This window comes from Pseudophryne corroboree, chromosome 2 (assembly GCF_028390025.1).
Source record: "Pseudophryne corroboree isolate aPseCor3 chromosome 2, aPseCor3.hap2, whole genome shotgun sequence".
Classification (NCBI taxonomy): Eukaryota; Metazoa; Chordata; class Amphibia; order Anura; family Myobatrachidae; genus Pseudophryne; species Pseudophryne corroboree.
Window position 1 is genome coordinate 579,226,806 of NC_086445.1, and position 23,391 is coordinate 579,250,196.

The following is a 23,391-nucleotide window of genomic DNA, read 5'->3' on the forward strand; positions in this document are numbered from 1 at the left end:
CTGGGCATTGATGTAAGACTCCATAGCACTATTTTTTCATCTAAACAAGGTGTGCTGATTTACTGCACTTCATGCTGGATTAAGATTATGTGTTTAGCAGGAAAGACTATGAATGTCTCTTTCTTTTTCAGAAAATATGGAGAATTATCACTGCACCACAACCAAACAAACTACTAATCAAGATATATCATAAAGGGAAGGAAAGCACCGGATGGTTTCTGTATTTCACATACTGTAGACTTTACTGGGATATTTTTTGAACAATTTTCACTCTGTGGCTGAATTCCCAACCTTCATCACCATCTGATCTTTTGGCGCAGGTGACCAATCGAACTTCTGATTTTAAAAATGACTTTTCCTTAGAACCCTGGTAGCACAGGATTCAGGACTAACTGTATTTTGGACACAATATTATTTGCAGATGTTCTAATCAAGATATTTTTGCACATGGTCAAAAAGATTTTTCCCTATATAAAATCTATTGTCACATCATGGGATATGATCTTCTTCTTTTTTGAACCACTACATAAAATATCACTTACAGTAGGAGGGCAATCACGATACCTCCTGTCGGGATCCCGGCGGCCACAATGCTGATGCTGGAATCCCGACAAGCAGTGAAATGCTGCCGCCAGAATACCAGTGCCACAGGATTTTCTCCCTCTGTGGGTGTCCACGACACCCACAGAGGGAGAATAGATCCTCTGGTGAGCACAGCAAGCCACCATGCCCGCAGCGTGGTGAGCGCATACCGGTGGACGGGATCCCACTGTCAGGATCATGACAGCCGGGATCCTGCCCGCCAGTAATAGATAGCTTATACTCCGAGTAATATTCTTTTAGCAATCACATCTCAGAGTGATACAATGAACAATCTATAAATATTGCCCCAGATAAACTGGTGATGAAAATGAATCTTGATTTCATACCTAAAGTAGTCTTTATCTTTTGCACCAGCTAATAAATAATATACCAGTTCTGTGCTCTGAACCAGGAAATAAAAGGAATAAAAATTGCATATGCTGGATGTGGTTAGAGAATATCTTTCAAGAACCAAGGATATCCAAAAACACATGTGAAAGATGGCTCAGAGAAGTCAACTCTCAGACTAGTAAGAGGAAAATATATAGAAACATAGAAGCATAGAATTTGACGGCAGATAAGAACCACTTGGCCCATCTAGTCTGCCCCTTTTTTTACCATATTTTTTATCACAAATCTTATTTGATCCTTATTTCTTTGTAAGGATATCCTTATGTCTATCCCATGCATGTTTAAATTGCTCTACTGTATTAGCCTCTACCACCTCTGATGGGAGGCTATTCCACTAATCTTTCTTTGAAGTCCTTTTCCCTCAAATTTCCCCTGAACCTCCCCCCTTCCAGTCTCAGTGCATGTCCTCATGTCCTATTGCTTCCCTTCATTTGAAGAAGGTTTCCTTCCTGGACTTTGTTAAAACCCTTGATATATTTGATAGTTTCTAATATTAGTGATGTGCACCGGAAATTTTTCGGGTTTTGTGTTTTGGTTTTGGATTCGGTTCCGCGGCCGTGTTTTGGATTCGGACGCGTTTTGGCAAAACCTCCCTGAAAATTTTTTGTCGGATTCGGGTGTGTTTTGGATTCGGGTGTTTTTTTTTACAAAAAACCCTCAAAAACAGCTTAAATCATAGAATTTGGGGGTCATTTTGATCCCATAGTATTATTAACCTCAATAACCATAATTTACACTCATTTCCAGTCTATTCTGAACACCTCACACCTCACAATATTATTTTTAGTCCTAAAATTTGCACCGAGGTCGCTGTATGACTAAGCTAAGCGACCCAAGTGGCCGACACAAACACCTGGTCCATCTAGGAGTGGCACTGCAGTGTCAGACAGGATGGCAGATTAAAAAAATTGTCCTTAAACAGCACATGATGCAAAGAAAAAAAGAGGCGCAATGAGGTAGCTGTGTGACTAAGCTAAGCGACCCAAGTGGCCGACACAAACACCTGGCCCATCTAGGAGTGGCACTGCAGTGTCAGACAGGATGGCACTTCAAAAAAATAGTCCCCAAACAGCACATGATGCAAAGAAAAAAAGAGGTGCACCAAGGTCGCTGGATGGCTAAGCTAAGCGACCCAAGTGGCCGACACAAACACCTGGCCCATCTAGGAGTGGCACTGCAGTGTCAGACAGGATGGCCGATTTAAAAAATAGTCCCCAAACAGCACATGATGCAAAGAAAAAAAAAGGTGCACCAAGGTCGCTAAATGGCTAAGCTAAGTGACCCAAGTGGCCGACACAAACACCTGGCCCATCTAGGAGTGGCACTGCAGTGTCAGACAGGATGGCAGATTAAAAAAATTGTCCCCAAACAGCACATGATGCAAAGAAAAAAAGAGGAGCAATGAGGTAGCTGTGTGACTAAGCTAAGCGACCCAAGTGGCCGACACAAACACCTGGCCCATCTAGGAGTGGCACTGCAGTGTCAGACAGGATGGCAGATTAAAAAAATTGTCCCCAAACAGCACATGATGCAAAGAAAAAAAGAGGCGCAATGATGTAGCTGTGTGACTAAGCTAAGCAACCCAAGTGGCCGACACAAACATCTGGCCCATCTAGGAGTGGCACTGCAGTGTCAGACAGGATGGCACTTCAAAAAAATAGTCCCCAAACAGCACATTATGCAAAGAAAAATGAAAGAAAAAAGAGGTGCAAGATGGAATTGTCCTTGGGCCCTCCCACCCACCCTTATGTTGTATAAACAGGACATGCACACTTTAACAAACCCATCATTTCAGCGACAGGGTCTGCCACACAACTGTGACTGAAATGACTGGTTGGTTTGGGCCCCCACCAAAAAAGAAGCAATCAATCTCTCCTTGCACAAACTGGCTCTACAGAGGCAAGATGTCCACCTCCTCCTCATCGTCCGATTCCTCACCCCTTTCACTGTGTACATCCCCCTCCTCACAGATTATTAATTTGCCCCCACTGGAATCCACCATCTCAGGTCGCTGTGTACTTTCTGGAGGCAATTGCTGGTGAATGTCTCCACGGAGGAATTTATTATAATTCATTTTGATGAACATCATCTTCTCCACATTTTCAGGAAGTAACCTCGTACGCCGATTGCTGACAAGGTGAGCGGCTGCACTAAACACTCTTTCGGAGTACACACTGGAGGGGGTGCAACTTAGGTAAAATAAAGCCAGTTTGTGCAAGGGCCTCCAAATTGCCTTTTTTTCCTGTCAGTATACGTACGGACTGTCTGACATGCCTACTTGGATGCGGTCACTCATATAATCCTCCACCATTCTTTCAATGGTGACAGAATCATATGCAGTGACAGTAGACGACATGTCAGTAATCGTTGGCAGGTCCTTCAGTCCGGACCAGATGTCAGCACTCGCTCCAGACTGCCCTGCATCACCGCCAGCGGGTGGGCTTGGAATTCTTAGCCTTTTCCTCGCACCCCCAGTTGCGGGAGAATGTGAAGGAGGAGCTGTTGACGGGTTATGTTCCGCTTGACTTGACAATTTTCTCACCAGCAGGTCTTTGAACCTCTGCAGACTTGTGTCTGCCGGAAAGAGAGATACAACGTAGGTTTTAAATCTAGGATCGAGCACGGTGGCCAAAATGTAGTGCTCTGATTTCAACAGATTGACCACCCGTGAATCCTGGTTAAGCAAATTATGGGCTCCATCCACAAGTCCCACATGCCTAGCGGAATCACTCTGTTTTAGCTCCTCCTTCAATCTCTCCAGCTTCTTCTGCAAAAGCCTGATGAGGGGAATGACCTGACTCAGGCTGGCAGTGTCTGAACTGACTTCACGTGTGGCAAGTTCAAAGGGTTGCAGAACCTTGCACAATGCTGAAATCATTCTCCACTGCGCTTGAGTCAGGTGCATTCCCCCTCCTTTGCCTATATCGTAGGTAGCTGTATAGGCTTGAATGGCCTTTTGCTGCTCCTCTATCCTCTGAAGCATATAGAGGGTTGAATTCCACCTCGTTACCACCTCTTGCTTCAGATGATGGCAGGGCAGGTTCAGGAGTGTTTGCTGGTGCTCCAGTCTTCGGCACGCGGTGGCTGAATGCCGAAAGTGGCCTGAAATTCTTCGGGCCACCGACAGCATCTCTTGCACGCCCCTGTCGTTTTTTAAATAATTCTGCACCACCAAATTCAATGTATGTGTAAAACATGGGACGTGCTGGAATTTGCCCAGATGTAATGCACGCACAATATTGGTGACGTTGTCCGATGTCACAAATCCCCAGGAGAGTCCAATTGGGGTAAGCCATTCTGCGATGATGTTCCTCAGTTTCCGTAAGAGGTTGTCAGCTGTGTGCCTCTTATGGAAAGCGGTGATACAAAGCATAGCCTGCCTAGGAACGAGTTGGCGTTTGCGAGATGCTGCTACTGGTGCCGTCGCTGCTGTTCTTGCTGCGGGAGGCAATACATCTACCCAGTGGGCTGTCACAGTCATATAGTCCTGAGTCTGCCTGGTCCTCTTGTCCACATGAGCGTGGTTAAGTGGACATTGGGTACAACTGCATTTTTTAGGACACTGGTGACTATTTTTCTGACGTCTGTGTACATTTTCGGTATCGCCTGACTAGAGAAATGGAACCTAGATGGTATTTGGTACCAGGGACACAGTACCTCAATCAATTCTCTAGTTCCCTGTGAATTAACGGTGGATACCGGAAACACGTTTCTCACCACCCAGGCTGCCAAGGCCTGAGTTATCTGCTTTGCAGCAGGATGACTGCTGTGATATTTCATCTTCCTCGCAAAGGACTGTTGGACAGTCAATTGCTTACTGGAAGTAGCACAAGTGGTCTTCCGACTTCCCCTCTGGGATGACGATCGACTCGCAGCAGCAACAACAGCAGCGCCAGCAGCAGTAGGCGTTACACTCAAGGATGCATCGGAGGAATCCCAGGCAGTCCTCTGAGGACTCGTCAGACTTGACAGTGACATGGCCTGCAGGACTATTGGCTTTCCTGTCTAAGGAGGAAATTGACACTGAGGGAGTTGGTGGGGTGGTTTGCGTGAGCTTGGTTACAAGAGGAAGGGATTTAGTTGACAGTGGACTGCTTCCGCTGTCACCCAAAGTTTTTGAACTTGTCAATGACTTCTGATGAATGCGCTCCATGTGACGTATAAGGGAGGATGTTCCTAGGTGGTTAACGTCCTTACCCCTACTTATTACAGCTTGACAAAGGCAACACACGGCTTGACACCAGTTGTCCGCATTTCTGTTGAAATAATTCCACACCGAAGAGGTGATTTTTTTTGTATTTTAACCAGGCATGTCAATGGCCATATTCGTCCCACGGACAACAGGTGTCTCCCCGGGTGCCTGACTTATACAAACCACCTCACCTTCAGAATCCTCCTTGTCAATTTCCTCCCCAGCGCCAGCAACACCCATATCCTCATCCTGGTGTACTTCAACAGTGACATCTCCAATTTGACTTTAAGGAACTGGACTGCGGGTGCTCCTTCCAGCACTTGCAGGGGGCGTGCAAATGGTGGAAGGTGCCACCTCTTCCCGTCCAGTGTTGGGAAGGTCAGGCATTGCAACTGACACAATTGGACTCTCCTTGGGGATTTGTGATTTAGAAGAACGCACAGTTCTTTGCTGTGCTTTTGCCATCTTAAGTTTTTTAAGTTTTCTAGCAGGAGGATGAGTGCTTCCATCCTCATGTGAAGGTGACCCACTAGTCATGAGGAACATAGGAGAGGGCCTCAGCCGTTCCTTGCCACTCCGTGTCGTAAATGGCATATTGGCAAGTTTACGCTTCTCCTCAGACGATTTTAATTTTGATTTTTGGGTCATTTTACTGAACTTTTGTTTTTTGGATTTTACATGCTCTCTACTATGACATTGGGCATCAGCCTAAGCAGACGACATTGATGGCATTTCATCGTCTCGGTCATGACTAGTGGCAGCAGCTTCAGCATGAGGTGGAAGTGGATCTTGATCTTTCCCTATTTTACCCTCCACATTTTTGTTCTCCATTTTTTAATGTGTGGAATTATATGCCAGTAATATATTTATCAATAGCAATGGCCTACTACTATATATACTGCGCACAAAAACTGAAATGCACCACAGGTATGGATGGATAGTATACTTGACGACACAGAGGTAGGTCGAGCAGTGGCCTACTGTACGGTACTGCTATATATTATATACTGGTGGTCAGCAAACTGTGCAAAACTGAAATGCACCACAGGTATGGATGGATAGTATACTTGACGACACAGAGGTAGGTAGAGCAGTGGCCTACTGTACCGTGCTGCTATATATTATATATACTGGTGGTCAGCAAACTGTGCAAAACTGAAATGCACCACAGGTATGGATGGATAGTATGCTTGACGACACAGAGGTAGGTAGAGCAGTGGCCTACTGTACCGTACTGCTATATATTATATACTGGTGGTCAGCAAACTGTGCAAAACTGAAATGCACCACAGGTATGGATGGATAGTATACTTGACGACAAAGAGGTAGGTAGAGCAGTGGCCTACTGTACCGTACTGCTATATATTATATATACTGGTGGTCAGCAAACTGTGCAAAACTGAAATGCACCACAGGTATGGATGGATAGTATACTTTACGACACAGAGGTAGGTAGAGCAGTGGCCTACTGTACCGTACTGCAATATATTATTTACTGGTGGTCAGCAAACTGTGCAAAACTGAAATGCACCACAGGTATGGATGGATAGTATACTTGACGACACAGAGGTAGGTAGAGCAGTGGCCTACTGTACCGTACAGCTATATATTATATACTGGTGGTCAGCAAACTGTGCAAAACTGAAATGCACCACAGGTACGGATGGATAGTATACTTGACGACACAGAGGTAGGTAGAGCAGTGGCCTACTGTACCGTACTGCTATATATTATATTCTGGTGGTCAGCAAACTGTGTAAAACTGAAATGCACCACAGGTATGGATGGATAGTATAATTGACGACACAGAGGTAGGTCGAGCAGTGGCCTACTGTACCGTACTGCTATATATTATATACTGGTGGTCAGCAAACTGTGCAAAACTGAAATGCACCACAGGTATGGATGGATAGTATACTTGACGACACAGAGGTAGGTAGAGCAGTGGCCTACTGTACCGTACTGCTATATATTATATACTGGTGGTCAGCAAACTGTGCAAAACTGAAATGCACCACAGGTATGGATGGATAGTATTCTTGATGACACAGAGGTAGGTAGAGCAGTGGCCTTCTGTTCCGTACTGCTATATATTATATACTGGTGGTCAGCAAACTGTGCAAAACTGAAATGCACCACAGGTATGGATGGATAGTATACTTGACGACACAGAGTTAGGTAGAGCAGTGGCCTACTGTACCGTACTGCTATATATTATATACTGGTGGTCAGCAAACTGTGCAAAACTGAAATGCACCACAGGTATGAATGGGATATTATACTTGACGACACAGAGGTAGAGCAGTGGACTACTGTACCGTACTGCTATATATATAGTTATACTGGTGGTCAGCAAAATTCTGCACTGTACTCCTACTATATACTACAATGCAGCACAGATATGGAGTATTTTTCAGGCAGAGAACGTATAATACTGGTGGTCACTGGTCAGCAAAACTCTGCACTGTCCTCCTACTATATAATACTGCTGGTCCTCAGTCCCCACAATAAAGCAATTAGCACACTGAGCACAGATATTTGCAGCACACTGAGCACAGATATGGAGCGTTTTTCAGGCAGAGAACGTAGATATTTGCACTTGCAGCACACTGAGCACAGATATTTGCAGCACACTGACCACAGATATTTGCAGCACACTGAGCACAGATATTTGCAGCCCACTGAACATAGAAACTGAGAGGACGCCAGCCACGTCCTCTCACGATCATCTCCAATGCACGAGTGAAAAATGGCGGCGATGCGCGGCTCCTTATATAGAATAAGAATCTCACGAGAATCCGACCGCGGGATGATGACATTCGGGCGCGCTCGGGTTAACCGAGCAAGGCGGGAGGATCCGAGTTGCTCGGACCCGTGCAAAAAAAGGTGAAGTTCGGGCGGGTTCGGATCCCGAGGATCCGAACCCGCTCATCACTAGTTTCTATCATGTCCCCCCTTTCCCTACTCTGCTTCAAACTATACATATTGAGATTTCTTAGTCTTTCTGGGTATGTTTTGTGATGTAGGCCATGCACCATTTTAGTTACCATCTTTGTACAGTCTCTAATGAATTAATATCCTTTTGAAGATATGGCCTCCAGAATATAAGCTATGGCCCCCCAAAACATAAGATATGGCCTCCAGAATATAAGGTACCAAAGATGCTGAGGGCATAGTCCAGGAGGGCAGTGTCACTATCCCATGCTCACAAGGCATATGCATCAGCAGAAGATCTTTGGAAAGCAGGAACATGCTCTTTCCTTCGCTCAATTTTGGGAAATAGATTCTTCATGCAGTTGATAAATACATGTCTTTCTTATTACATAAATACTGATCGTGCTTGTCTTGATTAGTTTGTTGACAATGGTGAGGTGACATGGAGCCTGAAAAAGAAATATGCGAATTATATTTATCTGATCATTGTTATTTCTTTGAAAAACTCCATACATTATCACCCCCATATTTCCCTTTCATGTTTTCAGTTAATATTTTTCAGAGGCAGTTATAAAATCACTTAAAGGCAATGGAAGAAAAGGGGAAGTACTAGACTATCCGTTCCTGGAGTGTCACTTTATCCTGTCTACAGCAGTAGAACAAGGATTAACTCCTGAGGTCTGCCACGGAGTACTTCACATAAATTATATTATCAGGTAAACAGAACTTGCTTATAGTAAACTTTAGTTGTTTTATTCCACAACATTTAAACTACATAAATGCTACTGGTTAAGATGCTAACATGCCCTGCCTGTGACCATACATTATGAGTTATTTGCGCCATATAGACTGTAGACATCTGTCTATAACAATTTCACAGCTTAAGAAAAGTGAAATGCAATGCGATCCATAAGTGAGATATTTGTTAGTGCTTTTGAGGACGTCCCCTATTGTAGAACAGTTTCCTATTTATAGAGCCCATTCAGTTGTAAATAATACAGTTATCAGTTATACTAATCGCATACACAATATTAAAACATACTGTATTTATTTTAATGTATGGAAATGGACAGTTAGGTTAGCATGACATAGTGCATGCCTGTTTAGAATTATCTTGTACGACTGCTGTTTTGCCAAAATGTTAAAGACATAAGATATTTAAAATGGATCTGCACTCAAATAATCTTTTTTTTATTAAATTTTTTATATGTACGGGTATTCTGACAGATGTTCAAATGAAACTTTTACTTTTTCCCCAAGATTTGTGCTTTGGGCAAGAATTTTTACCTACTAAGTAAGTACCACATCCAAGATGCTTTTTGCCACAGTTATTTCTAAATGCCTAGAACAAAATGAAAATGTTTTCAAACATTGAAAATAAATGTAAAGTCTACAGCATGCATATACAGTATGTATGCATTTGTGTGTATATATATATACAGTATATATATATATAGTGTATATATATACAGTATATATATATATATATATATATAAATAAACTTACACATACGCACGCACACACATGGGCGTATGCAGAACTTTGTGGGCTCCATAGCAATATATTAAAGGAGCCCCTATCCCAATGCTTCTTGAGTGACACATCTCTGCATCAGTTGTTTATTTTATGCTCCACTGTCATGTCCCACAATATATGTGTTTCACTTGCTTTCATGTTATTATTGCAAAGCTTTGCATCTTGTTAAAATTTGTCCCTCTTGATTCTCTGTAGCTATGCTCTAATGTCATTAGTCCTCCCCTCGTCTTGTCTCTAGCTCTTTGTGTGTCTGTCATTTTAGCCTTCCTGTTGAGTTCTGGCAAATTTTCATCTTTTCACCTACTGTTTGTGCATAACTACAGGAATATCACCTTGAAATAAACCCTCATATGGATTCTTCATACCTGCCTCTTCAGTTGGGTTGACACTATCTGACAAGGTCTCTTGGTGTAAGTACTGGTTCAATACAGACATACACAGGGTAACTGACTCAGGAGTCGTACACTTACAGCCTGGATATTGAGTCAGAATACCCATTGTATTGCCCTCCACATTACAATAACATTATATTCCCCTTCACATTACAATGAGCAGATCAGGTTATGACACGTTACAGTGGCCTCCAGTTCAAATTATGCCACATTACATTGACCCCTTACAATTATAACATCCACTACTCACTCCTCTCACTGAAAAATGTAATGTCACACAATTAAGGCTGGGCAGTGGATCCGGCCCAGTTGCTTAGCAGGCAAATCTGGAAAATTGGTATCCATCTTTATAACAAGGGTCCAGGACCCTTAAGCCTCTGGGCCCCATAGCAATTGCACCACTTGCACCAACTAGAGTTATGCCCATGTGTGTGTGTGTGTGTGTGTGTGTGTGTGTGTGTGTGTGTGTGTGTGTGTGTGTGTGTGTACGTATGTGAAATTTAGCCATCAGCATTTAATCAAGGTTAAATTTTAGATATTAGTGGTGGTATGTCTATTTACTGCATTTATTTTGCTGTAGTGCTTGTGCTTACATGTATGTTTTATTATGTATTCGTTTAATAAAATGTAATGTTGTGATTGGCTTATCTGCAATTTCTGTAGAAATGCATTGGAATGATTCCTATGATATATAAAAGTACTCTTACAAAAAAAAGTGATACAGTACAGTACATCTGGAAATAAAATATTAATACAAAAAACACCTTTTCTTTAAATAAATTATAAGCTAACAAATGCTTATATTTTGTTACTTACATAGTAACCATATCAACAGCACTGTTTCACAATTACCCACTTACCAATCACCAAGATAAGTATACTTCATACAAATGATTGATTTTCCTGATCTTATTTGTTTGTGATAAAAATAAATGTAATTTATCTTGAAACATACTGATTACAGATGGCAATATACATTCAAAGTGTATCATTTACATACTTACTGTTCACAAAAATTAATTTAATAAAAAGTTTCAGATTTAGGCTTTTAATAATTGCATTCTCCTGATGTATGTTGGCTTTTTCATGTCCATGCTGTATAGGGAAAGTCTTCCATCCTGTCTTTCTGCAGCTTCATTTTTAGCATTAGTCCAAAATGTATACAATTAACATCATTGACAACGTCATGAAATATCTGTGACATAAAGTTCTATTGGGCTTGGCTTAGTCCTAGGAAAGTTTTTTGAGTCTTATTAGCTTTTGGAAAGCTTGTTTGAAATCCTCATTGAAGGCTGTATATATCACAGGGTTAATGAGAGAGTTAAAATATCCCAGCCATGTGAAGAAATCAAATAATAAAGGATGGAACCAGCAACCATCTTGACATATAGGCAAAACCAGAGAAACTACAAAGAAAGGGAGCCAGCATACTATGAAGGCGCCAAGAATAATTCCTAACGTTTTAGTTGCCTTCCTTTCCCTGGCAACAGACAACCTCTTCCTTTCAAGGACACTGTCTGTAAGTTTTATATTGATGTGATTGATACAGACTGGAGTTCCTCCAGTGTGGGGGTGACCCACATGTGAATTTACATTGACTGAGCAAAAGGAAGAACCAGTTGCTCCGGTTACTAGCTGAGCAGTGGTAAACCTCTTTCCATAAATAGATGGTGGTTTGAGAATCCTTGATCGTGCTGCTATATATATTCTCCCATATAATATAATCAGCAATACTGTTGGTATGTAGAATGCACCACACGTAGAGTATATGGTATAGAACAGTTGATCTGTGTTGACAGAGCAGTCTGTAAGTTCTTCTTGAGCTTTGACTTGTCTCCAAAAGAGTGGTGGGATGGAGATGCATATAGATATTACCCATACTACAGATATCATGGCAGCAGCCCTTCCTGCTGTACGATGTTTAGAGTATTCCAGTGCATCTGTAATGGCCCAATATCTATCCAAGGCAATAACACAGAGATGAAGTATTGAAGCTGTGCAACAGGTGATATCTGATGACAACCATATGTCGCATATGATCTGACCAAATGTCCATGAGTGATTTACAGTATAAACAATACTAATAGGCATAACTAAGATAGACACCAATAAATCTGTAAAAGCCAATGAACCAATTAAATAATTAGCAGGGGTATGAAGCTTCCGGGTCATATATATAGTAATAATAACAAAAATATTTGAAAGGAGCGTTGCTAAAGTTAATAATGATAAAAGGATTGCCAGAGTGATCTTTACTCCCAATACGGTTGATTCATCCCAATCTAGCATTGTCCCTGAAGAATTAAGTGACAGAATGTCTTGCTTTGGGAATAAGGATTGGTTATAAAAATTCATTTTACTTCACTAATTGTAATTATTAATCTGCTGAAACTAAGAAATACTGTATGTATGATAAGGATATTTGTCATATGCTTTATTTATTGTGCTATAATATATTACATTTGGGTATTATTATTTCATTTAGTTGGTAACTTACTTAAATACAATAACGTTTTGGAAAAAAATATATTCTGTTTTAGTTTTGAATGCATATTTTTGTTTTAAATGCATATTTGTAAAGTGCTTTTATGTAAAAATATTTTCCTACGTATCATTGAATGCCTATCCCCAAATTTGTATCAAATGAGCATTATGTTATAAATGATATAGCATTATTTTTCAGATTTTGGTGTAAACTATACTTTCTAACAGGTGTTAACATTTTTCTTTGAAACAAACATTTACTTTGAGATTTTATAATACGACTCATTATTTTAATAGATTTTGGTATTTTCATTTATTATGTATTTAGTACAAATATTTAATCAGAGAACGGATTGATGGGAAATGACAATGCTCTTCTAAAATATGTTTTTGAAATTCTTCCTCTGAAAATGTCGTTTGACCTAGTTTAAGAACCCTTCTTATGTGCTCGTGTTGATCCAGGGTGACTTCAAAGCATGACATCATTAAAGGTTGGCTAATTTAATTCAATTAGTATCCAAAAATATTTTGAAAATATTCCTATGGAAGTCGAAGTTCATTCAGAAATCCAGTGCCCCGAGCCCTAAAAAATAAACAAATTATACAGTTAAAGCAGAATCTTGGGCTAATGAATATAATTTAAAACATAACCTGAAAAAATTATATAAATTGTAAAATCAATGGAGCAGCAAAAAATATTAAGGGGTGTATTCGTTATAATAACATTTTTGTTATTGATACTTTAGTTTTAAATTTGCCACATTGTATTCATTTAAAAAAATGTCAATTCATCATTAGCCTAATACAAAAGTATCACATCCGAAAAACTACTCGTTTTGCAGAGACAGCTTTTCGGAAAGTGAAATAATTTCCTCCTTTGTAATCTCTCCCCAATGCCCACTCCAGGCTCCAATGTATATATTGACATTGTCTAGACAGACAGTCAATAGGTTGATGCAAAAAAAGGTAATAAATAATACCCAAAGGTATTCGGGCACTATGAGGCGAGGTGCTCAGCTAAGCAGCAGCCAATGTTTAGAGGGAAGTCACTCCCAATATATTGCACTGAAAGAAGAAGAAAAGAAGGCTGCGCAACCAGAGGAAAGACCAATATAGTTCATTAAATGTGTAAAATATTAAGACAATTTATTAAAAAACAATAACTCATTAAAAAGCAACAATATTCTGTGCAGTGATATTATGCCATGTGCATACATAAAAGGATAAAGTTTACCCAAAGTGATGGTTCAGGACATATATTATGTAAATTCTGTGGGATCGGTTCCAAGTTTTGCCCTTAAATAATGTAAATGTCTAGTTATAATCCACTGTGAAGAGTCCCTTTTAGATGGTATTTAGAGAGTCCAATACAAATTCCATATGCCGCTAGAGGATTGAATACAGTGTCTAATACAGTGTTTTTTTTTAAAAAGCTGCAAGGTTCATGCAGCGAAACGCGTCAGGCATTTACCCCTTGGAGCAGGGCAACTTTCAATTGGATCCGAACCAGCCCTCACCATCTTCCAGCTATATAGAGGAGTCCTAGAGAGGCACCATCCAATTACCGCACTGCATGAGGTACTCACCATTTATGGGACACTGTATTCAATCCTCTAGCGGCATATGGAATTTGTATTGGACTCTCTAAATACCATCTAAAAGGGACTCTCCACAGTGGATTATAACTGGATATTTACATTATTTAAGGGCAAAACTTGGAACCGATCCCACAGAATTTACATAATATATGTCCTGAACCATCACTTTGGGTAAACTTTATCCTTTTATGTATGCACATGGCATAATATCACTGCACAGAATATTGTTGCTTTTTAATGAGTTATTGTTTTTTAATAAATTGTCTTAAAATTTTACACATTTAGTGAACTTTATTGGTCTTTCCTCTGGTAGCGCAGCCTTCTTTTCTTCTTCTTTCAGTCAATAGGTTGACACTATATGGTCGACATGGTCAAAAGGTTGACAGGTAAAATGTAGACAGTGCTTAAGGTCGACAGATTCAAAAGGTCAACATGACAATGGTTGACACACACACATTGTTGAGACAAGTTTTTTGGGAGGTTTTCATGTATTTTTAAACTTTTGCTTCGTTTACCATCCACGTGGACTAAGAGAATAGCAACCTGTGGTGAGCACAGCAGTAGCGGAGCAAGCCACTTTGCCCGAAGTGTGGTAAGCAAAGCGAGCCAGTGAGGGTACATATTTACACTGATTATGGTCACAGATGATGAAACATACAAAATGACACACAAAAAAACGTAAAAAACTAAGTTTAACCTTTTTTAGCATTGACCTTTGGCGGCTGGAGGTACAAGCAGGGATAGTAGGGACAGTTAATATCCGCTTATAAAGACTGTCCAACCTGTTCTATTTCGAGAGCTAAGACCAACAATATCTCCGCTTCACCAATTATTCACAAAAAGAGCTGTAACATTTTTTACTAATCATTTATTTACTTTCACAGGTATGTGCGTTCAATTTTTTATCTAATCACTTAAGCGCTCCTTATTTTTATAATTTTTTCCATTGTACCCATTATATGGAGCTGCTGATATAATAACACTAGCGCGGCAATTATCTTACCATTTTTCGTTATTTAGATTGACATTGGGTATGATAATGTATAGGGGATGCACACGGTCCAATAGCACTGTCCACATCTCATAATAGTCTTTTAAGCATTTGCCCCAGGCCCATGTGGCCCTTTATCCCGCCTGCATGCAAAGAAGCTACAGGATCAACACATGTAGAAGTATATAAATCATGATCATATTAAAAATGAAAATAAAATGTTTCAAAAATACCAATTCTAGTAAACACTCTTTTGATGTTTGCATAATGATATTAAAATTCAATGTTCTTGATGTTTTTATTATATTCTGAATCCTTTACTCATGCAATATAATTGTATATAATGCTGGCACATTAATAGTTACCAGTCAATGTCCTTCATTTATGTTCTCTGTTTTTGCTAATCCATGTAATGAATCTGTCCAAAGTGCAATGTGGAATTTGTCTAACCAGCATCTGTAAATGTCTTTCAGTAAACAGACACAGGGTTTTTAAGAGTCTAATCCTGAGACAATCGGCCGCTGAGGAGAAAACATTAAGCTTTTATATTTTCAGAAATCCTTAGCTTAAAATATATATTCTCTGTATTTATAATGCTGTGCTCCTATGCTTCCTTAAAAATACAAATATCACACACTGTTTAATGACAGTGGAGGAGTGTGTAATCTGCTTTTTGTGTGATGTTCCCTATCCCATATTTTTGAAGCCCTATCTGGTTTTTTAAAAGCCTGCCACACAAGCTTGCATGCCATCTAAAAGCCTGCATCTTAAGCATCTCATCTGAAGCAAGGAATTGGAGTTTGGACTGGATTTGTACTTTGGCCAAAACACATTATGTATTATTATTATTATTATTATTATTATTATTATTATTATTGTTTTTGTTATTATTATTTTGTTATGCCACTCTGGTTATTATTAGAGATGGGTGCCGGCCCAAAGTTAGGTTTTGGTTTTGTATCTGTATCTCCTTCATGTTTTGGATCTGTATTTGGTTTTGCCTTAACCGCCCTTGTGAGTTTGGTTTTGGATGTTTTTGTTTTTTTTAAATCATAAAGTCTGCTAAAATCACAGAATTTGGGCCTGTTTTTGTTCCTATAATATTATTAACATCAATAACATTAATTTCCACTAATTTCCAGTCAATTTAGGCCACCTCACAGCTCACAATATTGTTTTCATCCAGTTTAGGCCTAAAGGTTGCACCGGGCAGCATAAACATGTGGCACTTAAACTTTCAACATGGCACATCTAGGAAACCGAATGGCACTGCAGTGGCAGTCAGGATATCGGTTTTATAAACTATGCCAAAAAAAATCTCCAAAGAGCGCATAATGCAAAGAAAAGTGGTACAAGATGGAATTGTCCTTGGGCCCTCCCACCCACGCTTATGTTGTATATACTGTATTAAACAGGACATGCAAAATTTAATAATCCAATAACTTCAGCGACAGGGATTGCCACTTGTGGCTGAAATGATTGGTTTGTTTGGGCCCCCACAAAACAAGCTGCTAATGGTCTCTAGATAAACAAATTGGCTCTACATAGGCAAGATGTTGCCATCATCATCATTATTTGATTCCTCACCCCCATCAGTGTGTACCTACTCTTCTTCACAAACTATTAATTTGCCCCCGCTGGAATCCACTATTACAGGTGCTCTGTATTTTCTGGACATAATTGCCAGTAAATGTCTCATGGAATAATCATCAACCATTCTTTGGTGACCATATGATATGCAGTCACTAATTGAAGGCAGTTTCTTCAGTCTGTACCAAATGTCAAAAGTTTTTTCTGACAGATCTGCATCCCCACCAGTGGTTCTCTTAGGAAAATTTAGTTTTTTCCGACAACCAAAGTTGCTGGAGAAACTGAAGGAGATGTAGCCATGTTACGTTCCACTTGAACTGACAATTTGCTCACCAACAGCTCTTTGCATCTCTTCAGCTTTGTGTCCATTGGAAAGAAAGACAGAATGTACAAGTTAAACCTAGGATCAAGTATGGTCACCAAAATATTTTGATCTGATTTCAAGAGATTGACAAGAGATTTCAAGAGATTCGCTGATGAAGCAAATGAAGGGCTTGATCTACAAGTCTGACATGCTTAGCAGAATAGTTTCAGTTCAGCTCCTCCTTCTGTTTCTCCAGCTGCTTTTCTAAGAGAACCTTGCACAACATGGAAAGTATTCTCTACTGCGCTTGAATAAGGTACATTCTCCCTCCTTTCCCTATGTCATAGGTCATTGTGTAGCCTTGGATGGCATTCTGCTGCTCCTCCATCCGCTGTACCATATAAAGGGTAGACTTCCACCTAGTTTCTACCTCTTGCTTCAACTGATGGCAGGGCAAATTCAACAGTACTTGCAGGTGCTGCAAACTTTGACATGAACTTCCTGAATGTCAAAAATGTCCCAACATTTTTGGGGCCACAGAGAAAATCTCCTGCATCACCAAATAAATTGTGTGAGCAAAATAGGGGACATGTTGGAATTCATCCAGCTGTAATGCTCCCACAATATTTGTGACATTGTACGAAATCCCAAATCCCAAGGAGAGTCCAAGCAGGGTAAGCTATTTTGCAATGATTTCCCTGAGTTTTTCTAAGAGGTTGTCAGCATTTTGCCTCTTTGTGAAACCAGTGATATGCAGAGTAGCCTGCCTCTGAATGAGCTGGCATTTGTTAGATGCTGCTGCTGTTGTTGCTGCTGAAAGCAATACACCTACCAAGTGGGCTGTCACACTCATGTAATATTTAGATTGCCCTGTTCCGCTTGTCCACAAACCTGTGGTTAAGTGGACAGTGGGTACAATGTGCATTTTGGAGGACACTAAGTAAGTTTTTTTTTATGTTCTTGTACATACTAGGAATTGCTTTTCTAGTAAAGTGGTCATACTGCTGTCATACTTGCTCTCCCTTGCAAAGGATTGTTTCACAGTCAATTGTTTTGTTAAACTACTACAAGTAGTCTTCCTGTTCCCCTACTGGGATGAAGATCCACTCACAGCAGCATTAGCAGCAGATTGCAAAGCACTCAAGGATCCTACTGAGGAAGCCGTGATAGGAGAGGAGTCATGAAATTGGATGCAGGAATACTTCCAATCATGATTGAGGATATTGACGATGGTGGAGATTGCAGGTGCTTGGACCTAACAGAAAGAAGTAAGCTACAGTAGGTGATGCTGGACTGGTTGTTATTACATATTTAGCCAAATTTTCTGAATTTGGCAAAACTTTTGATGAATGCGCTGCAAGTGATGTAACAGGATGGAGGTTCCTGGATGGTTAAGGTCCCTACATCTAAAGTACTTACTATGGCTTTACAAAGGGTACAGATGGCTTGATACTTGTTTTCTAGATTTGGGTAGAAATGAATCCACACATTAGAGGTGGATTTTTTCATCTTTTGCCCTGACATGACAATGGGCTTTTTCATATCATGGGCAACAACTGTTTCCACTGGTGCCTGATTTACACAAACAACATCCTCATCATCAACATCCTTATATGCGCCAGCTACACAAATATACTCCTCATCCTGGTGCACTTACACAGAAGCATCATCAACTACTATGTCAGCATGTTGACTTGCGCTGCTCATCCCCACATTTGCAGAGGGTGCACAAGTGGTGAAAGGAGCCTTCTCTTTGAGTACAGTATTGTAAAGGTCAGGCTCAGACATGGCATCCGCGGCCACACTTAGACTCTTCTCAGGGATTTGTGATGTTTTTGAGCACACACAGTTGGTTTAATTTTTCTTGACAGATCTACAGGGAGAAGGGCTTACATCATCATAAGAGGCAGAACCACCACTATAAATAAAGGCCAAGGCCTTAGCCTCTCCTTGCCACTTCATGTGGTGAATAACATATTGCCAATTTTATGTTCTCTGTAGCTAACTTTACTTTTGATATTTTTTCTTTACCACTGTAAATTTATATTGCTTCTTTGATATTAAATGCCCTGACTTATGTCCTCTATACCTTTGGGCATGGGCATTAGTAGATGACGTTGACGGACTTGTATCATCATGACTGGTGGCAGCACCTGCAGCACTACTATGTGCTTCCTGCTGTCCTCTCAATTGTTCATCCTCCATAGCTATCAAGAAACAAGAATGAAGTGGTGTACACACACCACAATTTCTAAAAAAAATGTACCACCTACAGTGTCACACAATATGTGTATGAGTCAGAATATATATTAAACTGCAGTTCACTTCCACCTACAGTATCACACAATACATGTATGAGTTAGAATATATATTACACGGCAGTTCACTTCCACCTACATTGTCACACAACACATGTATGATACACTACTGTCTGACTGGGAGTGTCACAGAAAAATAATATTATAGTACACTAAGGTATAGCACAATATAAATATATATATATTTTTTTAATTATAATTTTTTGCTTTAATTTTATTTCTATTGGGGTCACAGCCCTAGATTGACAGAGCACCCCTGGATGGACACAGCATCCCTTTATGTACAACAAAGCACACCTGTGGACAGACCACCTATAGTGTCACTCAATACGTGTATGATTCAGAATATAAATTGCACTGCAGTTTACTTCCACCTACAGTGTCACACAATACATGTTTGATACACTGCAGTCTGACCGGCAGTGTCACAGAAAAATAATATTATAGTACAGTATATACTGTATATGGACAAAGCAGCCCCAAACCCTTGATGGACAACACTGCAGCACCCCTGGGCGGACAACACTGCAGCACACTTGGATGGACAACACTGCCGCAACCCAGGGATGGACACAGCATTGGCATAGCACCACTGGACAAAGCAGCCCCAGCCCCTTGATGGAGCAGCCTCAGCCCCTTGAAGGACAACACTGCAGCACCCCTGGATGGACAACACTTCAGAGCCCCTGGATGGACACAACAAAGACAGAGCACCCCTGGACAAAACAATCCCAGCCCCTTGATGGACAACACTGCAGTACCCCTGGATGGACATAACAAGGACAGATTACCCCTGGATAAAACAGCCCCAGCCCCTTGATGGACAACACTATAGCACCCCTGGATGGACACACAGCAACATGAACAGGTTCTATAACTACAAGCTCCACAGCCAGAGTGAAATAGCGCTGATCACCGGGGAGCTTATATTGAATCCAAAACCTGTGATAATCCGACAGTGGGCGGTTGACATTTTGCCTTGTTTTGGGATTCAAGTCAGGCGGGAAAACCCGAATCAGACTCTAATCCCAGCTCAGAACTTGAAGTTTGGGTAGGTCCGGTTCTCCGAGAACCGAACACACTCATCTCTAGTTATTATTCTGTTACCATGCACGTCAGAGACTGGGTTTGGGTGCAGTCTCATGCTGCGGCCCAGTTGCACTCAAGCTGCTGGATGTGACAAGACCGCACACTCAAGTGAGGGAGACGCTAAGTGTAGGACGTGTTGTTTGGCTTATTGCCGTTTACTCCATTATTTGTCATTTTTAGGCTTTTATTAAGTTTACCATTGTTCTTATAGCACTATCACCATTGCCTTTGTATTTTAGCCGTGGCTGCATCAGCCGATGCAGTACTCTGGAAAGGTAAGTATTAAAACACAGGTGCAGTGTGTGTGGTGTGGGCCCCCATGGACCCAGGGGCCCATGTACACTGCACACATAGCGCGTATTATAGAAATGCCAAATTATTATACTATACTTCCACTCATTGCACACCCTACCAGATGTAACCTAAGCAGTGCGCCCACATGGCTGCCTCTGATGTTTTCATCTTGAGTGGAGTGAACAAAACATGGATCTACATGTATTCATTCAGTCCATATCATATTGCACAAGTTTCTGTCACCTGCATACTGTATGTTTTATTTCCTTGTATGCTTTATCTCACAAATTGTAACCATTGTGGGGCGCCCAAGATGGCTGCCATAGCTGGTACGCCCGTAGGTGGGATGAAAAATACTTGGAACTGAAGCTTTAGGACCAGGCATTTGGAGGGAGGATTTGTGATGTCAGCTCCGGCCCCGATCATCGTAGCGGCTGAGTAAGTCCTGAGTTGTGCAGAGACTGCACAAACTTCTGTTTGTACAGCTCTCCTGCACATGCGATCGCACACCTGCACAGCAAATTCTCCCTCCCCCTGTGGGCGGCGACTACCTGATCGCAGTGATGCAAAAAACGCACCCTAGCGATCAGGTCTGAATTATCCCCTAAGTTCATTGTGCCTGTTACAGTATGTTCACTGTTTTTCAGTTTGTTTTCTTCATGCTGTAATACTAAACCTCTGTGCTATGTTTTTGATGCTTGTAAAGTGACTTTGAGTCTTGCTAGAGAAAAGCATTATATAAATAAAATTATTAATATTATTATTTTTTAATATGGTTATTCTTAGCTAAATTATGTAATGCTTTAATGAAGAATAATAAAAAAAGATATATGAATTCACGTTCTTCTACCAGTTGAACGTTATGTTCTATTATTATTTTTATTATTATGATCCTTTATTTATATGGTGCCAGAAGGGCGTATAAACAAATCAGCGAAACAAGAAAACAGCACTTACATTTCAAGACAATATAGGACGAGTACAGAAAACCATGGGTTAGGTGCTATCAAAGGGAGAGTATGGAGTATAAGGTAGTGTAAGAAAGAGAAGGGAAACTATGGGGCAGATGTATTAACCTGGAGAAGGCATAAGGAAGTGATAAACCAGTGATATGTGCAAAGTGATACATGCATCAGCCAATCAGCTCCAATATGTAAATTAACAGTTAGGAGGTGATTGGCTGGTGCGTGTATCACCTTGCATTTATCACTAGTTTATCACTTCCTTATGCCTTCTCCAGGTTAATACATCTGTCCCTAAGTGCCTAATTCAGAGTTGATCGCAGCAGCAAATTTGTTAGCAGTTGGGCAAAACCATGGCCCTCATTCCGAGTTGTTCGCTCGCAAGCTGCTTGTAGCAGCTTTGCACACGCTAAGCCGCCGCCTACTGGGAGTGAATCTTAGCATAGTAGATTTGCGAACGAAAGATTAGCAGATTTGCGAATAGACAGTTCTTAGCAGTTTCTGAGTAGCTCGAGACTTACTCTGCCACTGCGATCAGTTCAGTCAGTTTCGTTCCTGGTTTGACGTCACAAACACACCCAGCATTCGCCCAGACACTCCCCCGTTTCTTCAGACACTCTCGCGTTTTTCCCAGAAACGGCAGCATTTTTTCAAACACACCCATAAAACGGCCAGTTTCCCCCCAGAAACACCCACTTCCTGTCAATCACACTACGATCACCAGAACGAAGAAAAAAACTTGTAATGCCGTGAGTAAAATACCTAACTTAATAGCAAATTTACTTGGCGCAGTCGCACTGCGGACATTGCGCATGCGCATTAGCGACTAATCGCTCCGTTGCGAAAAAAAAATAACGAAAAAAAATAACGAGCGACCAACTCGGAATGACCACCCTTCGTGCACTGCAGGGGGCAGATATAACATGTGCAGAGAGAATTAGATTTGGGTGGGGTGTGTTCAAACTGAAATCTAAATTGCAGTGTAAAAATTAAGCAGCCAGTATTTACCCTGCACAGAAACAATATAACCCACCCAAATCTACCTCTCTCTGCAAATGTACTATCTGCCCCACCTGCACTGCATATGGTTTTGCCCAACTGCTAACAAATTTGCTGCTAGTATCAACTGTGAATTACCCCCTAAATTTGTAACACGTGCATAAAGCTTCACTGCTCCTCCATTTGTTAATATGCTGCTACAACTGTACATGTTTATATTTTCTTCCTCCATTACGCATTCTGTGTTTTTCATATTTCATACATATATTCCATATCATGCATACTATGTAGGTCAACATAATAATAATAATAATAATAAGAATAATAATTTTACTAGAAAAAAAAATCCCTTTAATTCTACCAAAATATAATACAGGTTGAGTATCCCATATCCAAATATTCCGAAATACGGAATATTCCGAAATACGGACTTTTTTGAGTGAGATTGAGATAGTGAAATCTTTGTTTTCTGATGGCTCAATGTACACAAACTTTGTTTAATACACAAAGTTATTAAAAATATTGTATTAAATGACCTTCAGGCTGTGTGTATAAGTTGTATATGAAACATAAATGAATTGTGTGAATGTACACACACTTTGTTTAATGCATAAAGTTATAAAAAATATTGGCTAAAATGACCTTCAGGCTGTGTGTATAAGGTGTATATGTAACATAAATGCATTCTGTGCTTAGACTTTGGTCCCATCACCA

At 40.6% G+C, this 23,391-nt stretch overlaps 1 protein-coding gene and 1 long non-coding RNA gene across 3 annotated transcripts in view; both read right to left on the minus strand.

The window, feature by feature from the left end:
• Positions 1-10,889: 10,889 nt before the first annotated feature.
• HTR1D (5-hydroxytryptamine receptor 1D) lies at positions 10,890-12,558 on the minus strand. The gene has a single exon (XM_063957199.1). It carries the CDS (start codon positions 12,401-12,403, stop codon positions 11,279-11,281), a length of 1,125 nt encoding a protein of 374 aa, XP_063813269.1. The 5' UTR covers positions 12,404-12,558; the 3' UTR covers positions 10,890-11,278.
• Positions 12,559-12,576: 18 nt separating this feature from the next.
• The window catches only part of LOC135050989 (uncharacterized), a 148,986-nt gene continuing 138,171 nt past the window's right edge, over positions 12,577-23,391 (minus strand). The window contains exon 3 of one of the 2 annotated variants that reach the window (XR_010241974.1): positions 12,577-13,115. This is a non-coding gene — a long non-coding RNA (uncharacterized LOC135050989). The remainder of the gene's footprint in view (positions 13,116-23,391) is intronic. The other variant, XR_010241973.1, reaches the window with a different exon arrangement.

Excerpts from the sequence above, each read along its gene's own strand:
- HTR1D (XM_063957199.1), bottom strand. The coding sequence starts at position 12,403 with ATGAATTTTTATAACCAATCCTTATTCCCAAAGCAAGACATTCTGTCA.